Source organism: Muscardinus avellanarius, assembly GCF_963383645.1.
Source record: "Muscardinus avellanarius genome assembly, chromosome: 1".
Classification (NCBI taxonomy): domain Eukaryota; kingdom Metazoa; phylum Chordata; class Mammalia; order Rodentia; family Gliridae; genus Muscardinus; species Muscardinus avellanarius.
This window is the reverse complement of record NC_137786.1, coordinates 139651490-139661895: the sequence shown is the minus strand read 5'-3', so window position 1 is coordinate 139661895 and position 10406 is coordinate 139651490. Positions and strand designations below refer to the sequence as shown.

The following is a 10406-nucleotide window of genomic DNA, read 5'->3' as shown; positions in this document are numbered from 1 at the left end:
GCAGAGTTTGGAGCCCTCTCTCTGCTCTGGCCTTTGTCCTCCTGCTTTATCACCGGTAACTTACACTGTAGATGCTGGTGCCAATATCACTTCGAGCACCTCGGAGCCCTATCTAGCATCAATCGCTGCTCCTGGTCACGGGCCTTGCCAACTCTTGCGAGGCTGTGGGACACAGTGCAGTTCATGCCCAGTCCAGCAGGAGCATTCCTGGCTGTAGGAAAGCGTATTGCCTGTGTTTCCTCTCCCCACCTTCATTAGTGGGGAGAGAAGTCCTTCACATTTTAGGTCCTTCTGTCCACTGGGCACTTGGGGCAGGAGGTCTGTACAGCATCTTATTTAAGTGTGTGCAGATGGATTAAAACTCTCTCTGACGGGTACACACATGTGCCCTCAGAGTCCAGATTTTGTATGACATGTGCAACAACTTTGAGGCACCTCCTGGGGTAGGAGTGACCCCAAGTAGCGTGTGTGTGTGTGTGTGTGTGTGTGTGTGTGTGTGTGTTCTGTTACAGCCTAAGGATGCAGCCAGGGCATGTCATCACCCTTTGCAGCGTGATTAGAGGCGAAGGACAGAGTCTGGGGAAGTGGGGAAGACACTGGCTGGTGTAGGAAGGCCAGCTCCTAGTGCTACCACAGTGAGGCAGAGTTAGAAAAAGTTTGTTTTGAACATGAGGTTTGCCGTGCAGGGGGTTGAGAGTGAAGCTGGGTGTGTGGATGGACTAAACAGGTGGTTCAAGTCTTGGTAGTGGTGCACAAGGTGCTTTGGGCAGTCTTAATCATGCATGTTGGCCTTACCTAGGATCGCCCTACCCGCAGACTTAAAGAACACTCAGGACGCCCTGTAGCTTTCATTTCACTTCATCTAACAGACGTCACAGAGCAGCAAATTAGGCATATGCGGTGGCAGAACCTTCTCTTTACTCTCATCATACCCAGGCTTGTAAAGGCAGATTTGTAGATTTCTAGGAAACCTTCCATTAAAATCTCTAAGCTCCTTTTGCTGGGAGCTTGGTGGGGTGAGGGCATGTTACAGTATTTTATTTTATTTTATTTTTTGTACTGGGGATTGAAACCGGAGACATTCTACCTCCGATCTGTATCCCAGGCTTATTTTTTTATTCTTTATTTTTTGAAGCAGGGTCTCACTAAGTTGCAGAGGGCCTCACTAAGTAGCTGAGACTAGCCCCGAACCTGTGATCCTCCTGTCTCAGCCTCCCAAGTACTGGGATTACAAGTGTGTGCCACCATACCCGGCATGTTTTAGTAGTTGAATTCTTACTTTTTGGGACACAGATGAACCTGCCATTTGTTTTCTCATCTCTTTTGCCTCTTCTCTCCTCCAGCCCCCTCCAATCACCCAGGAAGCCCAGCCTGCTCCAGGACACACAGCACAGAAGGAAAGAGAGCCTCATGCCTGAACCGAAGGGAGCACCATGGATCTGACAAAGATGGGCATGATCCAGCTGCAGAACCCCAGCCACCCCACGGGGCTGCTATGCAAGGCCAACCAGATGCGACTGGCCGGGACTCTGTGCGATGTGGTCATCATGGTGGACAGTCAGGAGTTCCATGCCCACCGGACGGTGCTGGCCTGCACCAGCAAGATGTTTGAGATCCTCTTCCACCGCAATAGCCAGCACTATACTCTGGACTTCCTCTCGCCAAAGACCTTCCAGCAGATTCTGGAGTACGCATACACGGCCACGCTGCAAGCCAAGGCGGAGGATCTGGACGACCTGCTGTACGCAGCCGAGATCCTAGAGATCGAGTACCTGGAGGAGCAGTGCCTGAAGATCCTGGAGACCATCCAGGCCTCCGATGACAATGACACGGAGGCCACCATGGCCGACGGCGGGGCCGAGGAAGAGGAGGACCGCAAGGCTCGGTACCTCAAGAACATCTTCATCTCGAAGCATTCCAGCGAGGAGAGTGGGTACGCCAGTGTGGCTGGCCACAGCCTCCCTGCGCCCATGGTGGACCAGAGCCCTTCGGTTTCCACTTCATTTGCTTTGTCCGCTATGAGTCCCACCAAGGCTGCGGTGGACAGCTTGATGACCATGGGACAGTCTCTCCTGCAGGGAACCCTTCAGCCGCCTGCGGGGCCCGAGGAGCCCATGCTGGCTGCAGGCGGGCGGCACCCCGGGGTGGCTGAGGTAAAGACAGAGATGATGCAGGTGGACGAGGTACCCGGCCAGGACAGCCCGGGGACGGCCGAGGCCAGCGTCTCGGGAGGAATGGGGGACAAGGTAGAAGAAAGGGGCAAAGAGGGTCCTGGGACTCCGACTCGAAGCAGTGTCATCACCAGTGCCAGGGAGCTTCACTATGGGCGGGAGGAGAGTGCCGAGCCTCTGCCACCTCCCGCTGAGGCCGGCCAGGGTCCCCCTGGCCGACCCGAGCCCCCGGTGCCCCCAGCCGAGAAACACCTGGGCATCTACTCCATGCTGCCCAACCACAAGGCCGACGCCGTGCTGAGCATGCCATCTTCGGTGACCTCTGGCCTGCACGTGCAACCCGCTCTGGCCGTCTCCATGGACTTCAGCACCTACGGGGGCCTGCTGCCCCAGGGCTTCATCCAGCGGGAGCTGTTCAGCAAGCTGGGTGAGCTGGCTGTGGGCATGAAGTCAGAGAGCCGGCCCCTCGGGGAGCAGTGCAGCGTGTGTGGGGTTGAGCTTCCTGACAACGAGGCTGTGGAACAGCACAGGTAGGCCCTGCCCCACCCGCACCCAAGGCCCGACTGCAGGTCCTCACCCCTCCCTCCATGCCCTGGCTGCTTCCAAGTCTAGCTCCCCTGTCTTCCTTGCAAACAAAACAAGACAAACTTCTTCCTGGTGGGGGCACATGGGCACATTTTTCAGAGCATGGTTAGAGAGAAGGGGGTGTTTTTAAAGCACTGGGGGCGGGACTGGTGGGCCCAGCTTCTTATCAAAATCTTCCCTCTCTTTTTCCTTTTGGGCTTCTGTTTGATTTTTTTTTCTATGCTCCTTTGCCTGGGTGACTGATAAAGAGGAAGGAAAGAGAGGAAGAAGTGGGGTTCAGGGAGAGGGTCTCCCATGGCCTGAATCTGGCTGTGTTTCTGGGATTCGGGTGTTTGTCACCATCCATGTCTCTTGCAGAGGTTTTTGCCACTATCTGCATCTCAGAAGGGTGTCTTGGCCAGATGCTGCTTAGGTCACAGGAGCCAGCGCTCCCTCCCCTTCTCTGTTCCTGCAAACACATTGAATCCCAAGGAGAAAGATGCATACAAGAGTTTTGGTTTTGCAGTTTTGGTCTTTGGTCTGTGCTCACATAGAATCAAATGCTCACATAGAATCAAATGCCACTTTGGGCTGGCATTGGTTTCTGTTTCCTTCTCAGAGAAATAATCTTTCTTGGAGCTCTTAGGACACGCTTGATTCAGTACTAAGTGCTTTATCTGGAGCTGCATTTTTGTTATGACAGCTCATCGAGGTAGGTCATGTTCTTTTAACATGGTATTACAAGCATGTGGCCGGGCGTGGTGCCACACGCTTGTAATACCAGCATTCGGGAGGCTGAGACAGGAGGATCGCGGTTCACAGACAGTCTCAGCTACTTAGTGAGGCCCTTTGCAACGCAGTAAGACCCTGTTTCAAAATAAAGAATAAAAAATAGGGCTATGGGTGTAGCTTGGAGGTAGAATGCCCCTGGATTCCATCCCCTGTACTGCAAAAAAAAAAAAAAAAGATATTTTGACAAGCAGAAAACTATACAAATTTAGTTATATCTGTTGACTTGGATGATATTTTAAAGTGAATTTGAGTCAGAAGTGGTTTTTTGTTTTTGTTTTTGTTTTGTTTTTTGGTGCTGGCATTGAACCCAGGGGTATTCTATGTCTGAGCTATACCTCAACCCTATATCATCATCATCATCATTATTATTGTTATTGTTATTGTTATTATTGTTTTTTGCAGTACTGGGGATTGAACCCAGGGGCATTCTACTTCTGAGCCACACCACCCCAGCCCTATTTTTTATTCTTTATTTTGAAACAGGGTCTCACTAAGTTGTGGAGGGCCTCACTAGGCTGCAGGGCTGGCTGTGGATCTATGATCCTCCTGTTTCAGCCTCCCGAATACTGGGATTACAAGTGTGCACCGTCCACACTGGGCTGGAATCAGAAGTATCTTAATTCCACAGCAGAAAATAGCGTTTGTGGAGTCCCCTGAATTATGAGACATTAATAGACATTAAGAGGCAGAGCTGGATTCAAATTCAAGTCTAAACCCCCTTGTGCTTTGCTGCCTCTTAGGGTTGTCTGACCTGGAAGAGGATCCTCTGCAGAAGGGAGGGTATCAATGATTGCTTGTTAGAAGGAGACTGAATGACGGAGGGAATAAGTTATAGGTTTGATTTTTTTCCCCTCTATTATAAACGGTAGGCCTGTCATTTCCCCCTCTCCTCCTTGGTTCTGATGAATGGTGTGTCCACAGATTCAGTGGACAATGGTAACATGTCCATGCGTGTCCCTGATCTCCTATTCTCCTGGTCTTGGGTTGATTCTCCACACTTGTACTCACACTCACACTCCCTAGCCCCCATATCTTACTTACTTAGATATTGCTTACTTAGGTGTGGGGGACAGGAGGAGGCCAGGGTGAGGGTGGAGGCATCTGGAAGCCGATCTAATCGCCCTAGCCACAGTGCTCCTGACTTACCTTGTGGAAAGTGCGTCTGAGCTAAAAGTAGCCAATTTTTTTTTTTTTTTCCGGTGGGTGCGAAAAATAACCGCCACTAAGGTGTGTCTTCTTGATGCCTGTGCTACTCAGAAAAAGACCGAGGTTGTGTATGCTTTGCTCAAACTTTCCTAAAGAGGAAACCCCCTCCCCAAACTTGACCAGATAGATTTATCATCTCCGGATGTGAATTGTTTCAGCTGCATGCTATGAGAAATGGGGTATGATGGAAAGTGATGCTTTTTGATTTTTTTTTTTTCCTGGTGTTCATGAGGTCATCAGGTCCAGGTTCTTTTTTTCTACCTGAGAAGTCCATTAGACAATGTCACTCTTCTGGGAGTTCTAGGTTCCAATTTGGTAGAAGCCTATTTCTCTGGGAGGAAATGGAGGCTTGGCTGAGTTATATTATAGAGAGCCCGGATCAGGTGTAATTAGCCACATCTAGTGGTGAAAGTTTGTGATAGATTTTTAAACTTTTAAAAAATTTTTCATTCTTTCTTTCTTTTTGTATTGGGGATTGAACCCAGGTGCATTCTACCCTAGAGCTACACCCCCATCGCTCTTTTTACTTTTTAATTTTAAAACAGGATCTCTCTTAAGTTGCTAAGGTTCTCACTAAATTCCTGAGTCTGACCTCACACCTGTGATCCTCCTGTCTCAGCATCCTAAATATTGGGATTACAAACATGCACCTCTGTGCCTGGCCTATTTAAGCTTTCTGAACTGTGCTTTACTCACTTTTTAAAATGGAGGTGCTCCATAGGGCTGGTACTGAATTAATGAAGTAAACCCCAGAAGTCACTGGAGCTGTAATCGGCACCATATAGATTCATTGTCTCTGGATGTGAATTATTTCAGCTACATGCCGTAAGAAATGGGGTGTGGTGAAAAGTAATGCTTTTCGTTTTTGCTTTTTTTTTTTTTTTTGGCTTCCGTGAGACTTTAAAGGTGAAGAACTACCTGTGCCCCCACTCCCATCTTCTTTCTGCCTCTGCATCATCCTCACTGGCCCCCATTCTGGTGTCTGCGGCTCCCGCTTCCACTGGGGTTGTGTTGCCCATGTGCTGGTGCAAAGGCCGCCCCTGTCCTGGGTGTGTGATGGTGAGACACTGGTCCCGGAGTCCTGGCATCGTGCAGGGGGCTGTTGACAGGGGGAACACACTTTTGGCTTAGAATGGACAGTCTGCTGGGGAGCCTGGGGAGCCTAACCTGGGCAGTGCTCTGGGGAATTCGAATGGGGAGAAAATATTCCTGTGTGCTCTTGGCCCTGACTTTGAACAGGGTTTACTTAGCTCTGGGATAGATGCACTTTGTAGGAGGCTTTTCTCTCTCCCTTACCCTCAAAGCTCCACGATTAATGTGTTTCTTCCCTATTTCCTACTCTTCTCTGTCTAACTCACCCTCCTTACCTGTCAGCAGTCTGAGAAATGTTCTGGTGGAAGAAAAATCATCACTGCTACTGGCACAAAGGCTGAAAATACAGCAGCCTTGGCCACGATGAAATGACGGCTCCAGCCAATAGGCTAGAGCATCTGGTTGGTAAAGATTAGGTACCCAGCAGTATTCTTGCTTTGGAGAGGAAGGAAAGGCAGAGTGTGGGGATGTTCCGTAGGAAAGGGAGTTTATTGTGGAATCCCATCTGAAAGTTGCCCCTGACATGGTCTCGAACTGGTGTGGAGTGAGGGGGGAACTTACTGCTAGATCGGTAGTTGAATGAAACTTAGGGTGAGATGTGCATCATAGCCTCTGTGTAGCCAGCAGTGTCAGATGTAGTCACGAGTAGACCAGAAGCCCAGATAGGGACCCTTGGGTAAATCGGGTGAGTCTTTTTACTTGTCAGAATCACTAGGGAGCCAGACAGTGAGGAGTGTTAGGGGTCACCACCATTCTCCAGGCAGTGAAAGAGGATGCTCTGGACACCTGAATCTTCCTCTGTGGGCCCACATTGCAGAGGATCATGTCTGAGGGAGAGAGGGTCAGACAGGTTTCTGCAAGACAGGACTCTCCCCTCTAGGCTCACTTGTTGCTGCTGCTGGTGCTGCTACTGCTGTCCTCCTCCTCCTCCTCCTCCTCCTCCTCCTCCTCCTCCTCCTCCTCCTCCTCCTCCTCCTTCTCCTCTTCTTTCTCCTCCTTCTCTTGTACTGGGGATTGAACCTAGAATGGCATTCTACCTCCTAGCTACACGCCAGACCAATTTTGTCTTATTTGGAAATAGGGTCTTGCTAGGTTGCTGACTACCTTGCTAAGTTGTCGAGGCCAGCTCTGAACCTGTGATCCTTCTTAGTGTTCCAAGTACTTGGATTACAAGCATGCACCACCACACCCAGCTTGGCTTCTCTTCTTGTAAGCAAGAACCAAGCAGTTCTGCATGTAGGCTTCTCTGGATGTGATCTAGGGACCAGCTCAACCCTGCCAGGTGCACCTTATCTTTCTCAGCTTTAGGTATATGTATGATAAGATTACAGGCTAGCATAGTTTACTCGAGTGTGAACATAGCTCTCATTTATAGCCTGCAGTCTCCCTAGGCTCATACAACCTGGTTGGGATCTGGATCTTTACAGGAACTTCTGGCTCTTACACAGACAGGCCCTCAGCTCAGCTGCAGGCTGCATCCTGCACAGCAGACGCAGTGGGAGCCCTTGCCTTGTCTTCAGGGGATGCTCAGCAACCACAAGGAATGGCCCAGCCCGCTCCCTGGGCTATGCTGGCGGTCCCTCCCGGAGGCTAGCTGGGCTGCCTCGAGGATGCCTAAACTGTGTGGCTGAGATGTCAGAGTTCTGCCTGGCCCTTTGCCTGGGTCTCTCTCACAGGGCCAGCTGCTTCTGTTCTCAGTGGTGGACCATGTAGAGGACCAGGCACCACCAACCTTGGTTTGGACCACTTTGTGGAGGTTAGAAATGGCTCAGAACTCTTGGTTCCCTTTCATTGTTCTGCCAGGCACCTCTGATGTCAAACCAAGTTCTTTTTGAAATGAGGTATGCTGTGGAATAATGATAGCAACAGCAACAATATTAATAATGTCTTTTATCAGTTGTAGCACTTTGTTCTTTGCAAAGCACCTTTAATGACTTTATCTCTCCTAACCTCACCACCTGCCCTGCGGGGGGGATAGGACCATAATCCCAGTTCTGACATTGTGAAGTCTGAAAGGCTCTGACAACTAAAAAAGGTTTTGTGTAAGTTTGCAGCAAACTCATTTAGTGGCAAAACCTGATCGAGACTGATGCGAGGCTATATTTATCCCGCTTATTTTGAATATTCATATGTTTTGCTGCAAAAATATTAATGTGTTTGATTACAGAGTGCCACCCTAGCCTCCCCTGGTGCTGTTAAACACACAGGCACCAGGATGCCTTTCTAAAATCTGAACGAATCTGTTTCTGAAGCCCCCAAGGATTTGGGTGAACGATGATGGACCAATTTTGGCTGTAACTTACAGATAAGGAAAATGAGATACAGAGCCAGTAGGCGACTCCCCTGTGGTCACACAGCTATAAATGGATAGAGCCAGGCACTCTGCTCGCCTCCAGCCCACAGTCCTGGGCACTCTACAGCAGGCCATATAAGAACATGGGCAGAGCTGTTCTGGGTCAGATCCATCTGACCTAGTCTTCGGTTGCCAGCACTATCCCTGAGATACCACCGTTGGACACTCCAGCCATCTTCCCTGACGTCAATTCTAAAGGTCAGGTGTGTGCGAGCTTCTCCTGGTAGCTATTTATGGCTGCTCTGTCATTCACAGATTCGCCCCTATCCTTTTTTGAATCCCATTTCTATTTCCAGGAAGTATCTTTTTTGGGGGGTGATGAATGACTTAAGTTTATAACCTTTCCTGGGCTCCTGGAAATCTGGTCTGTGGCGAGGCTGTGGTGGTGAAGCTATTGAGATGGCAGAAGGCCTTGTAGCAATGTGCCCAGCACTGTAGAGGTCAGAGCTCCAGGCTCTGCTTATGTGTCTTTTAGCTCTTGTCACTATTGTTGGTTTCTTTTTTCATCCTGAGCTTTATTTTCTTCATTTGTAAAACCTAGGTACTTGGACGAGCTCCCTCTGGATTGTTGAGCTCTTTAAAAATTTGCTTACCTCTTGTGCACTGACTTATGTCTTCATGAAGTCTCTTTGGTGAATCGTCCTTTGCTCAGTTTTGGAGCCTGGAATGACAGGTCAGCTGGCCATTATGGGAATCAGTCTGATTTGATTCCGTGTGCTCTGACCTTTATCTATCTATCTATCTATCTATCTATCTATCTATCTATCTACCTATCATCTATCTATCATCTCTCTATCTAGTGTTACTGGGGATTGAAGCCAGGGGTGTTCTATCTCTGAGCTACACCCCAAGACTTTTATTTTGTTTTGGAAACAGAGTCTTGCCTGGTTGCTAAGTTGCTAAGTCTGATCTCAAACCTGTGATTCTCCTGTCTCAGCCTCCCAAGTATTGGGATTATAGGTGTGCACCACCATGCTGGGCTCTGACTTTGTTTTTTTAATAATTTAACCTGCTGAGGGTTATGGAGCCATCTGGGATCTAGACTGCATTCTTGGAGCTTTTGAAGATGATTTCTTTTATTTTCATTTCCAATAAAAGAAAGTTGCCTACCTTTCATCTCAGTGAGAAGTCCCTTTTAATTTGCTGTCACTATTGGATGGAGCTGCTAATTGCTGGTGTTGCGGGTGGGGCGGGGAGGGAAACTAGAGTTTAGCAATAGCTTCTCCTCCTTCGAGTTTTAGGAAAACTATTATGAATCTTTAAAATGTCATTTTTCTAAACGGTTAAAATCAAACTCCATTTGTAGCTCTTTGATTTCTTGCTAATTCCGGAGAAAAACATTTCCAACCACTTGATTTTTTTTTTTTAACTAATGACTTTAAAACAAGTTATACTGAAAGCCCAAGTATGACTTTCAGAATCTTGAATGACTACAGGTGTGGCATTAGGGTTCTTGAATTTTCCATGAAAACGAAAGATTTTCTAAGTCAAGTTGTGTTGTGGCTGTATTAGGTGAAAGTATTGACTGCTTACCAGTTATTTTGGTAGAAAGATTGGCCGTAACATTTCCCTGCCACCTCCAACACCATGTTGTACACATACACACCAAGTGTGTGTTTTGACTGGGTAAGAATCTTGATTTTTACCTCTTGCCACCTGTGTGACTGTGGCTATTTTTTTTTTTAACCTTTCTGTACCTGTTTGCTTATTTGTCAAATGGGAATCATGACAGTACCCACTCATGGGGTCACTGTAAGGATTAACCAGTAGATCTTTGGCCCGTGTGTGGAAGGGTGGCACGCTGTGTGTGCTCTCTGGGTGTTTGCTATTGTATTTCTGTTACTCTTTGGAAGTGGGTCATCCTAGCTGTGCAGGGTAAAAATGGGTTTGTGTGGGAAAAGACCTTGATCGGTAGGCTGTTCTTCAGCACAGGGTACCCATCCAGCCAGCGCTGTAAAGCTGCAGCCCTGGGGGGCATGTTTGGGGCTGAGACTCTGTGCACCTGTACCTTCCCGGGAAGCGGATCTTTTGTACTGAGGTGGTCAGGGTACTCTTTGTTCTATTGACCTGAGGCATGGTGAATCATCCCATACTCATTGAAATTTAGCTGGGCCGCGCTCCACTGTGGTCAGGCCTAACTGCAGCTCACCCATGCAGTGTCCTGGTGTCCGGGTGCTGGTCAGGTGTGCCGAGTGCAGGAGCACAGGCACAGGGAACAGAAGGTACAG

General features: G+C 48.7%; 1 protein-coding gene across 2 annotated transcripts in view; it reads left to right on the top strand.

Moving 5' to 3' along the window:
* Nucleotides 1–1433: 1433 nt before the first annotated feature.
* The window catches only part of ZBTB16 (zinc finger and BTB domain containing 16), a gene marked incomplete at both ends in the record, with an annotated part of 203159 nt that continues 194186 nt past the window's right edge, over nt 1434–10406 (top strand). For both annotated transcript variants that reach the window (XM_080701261.1, XM_080701260.1), the window contains one exon: nt 1434–2701. In XM_080701261.1, the coding sequence (XP_080557387.1) occupies nt 1434–2701 (1268 nt within the window). The remainder of the gene's footprint in view (nt 2702–10406) is intronic.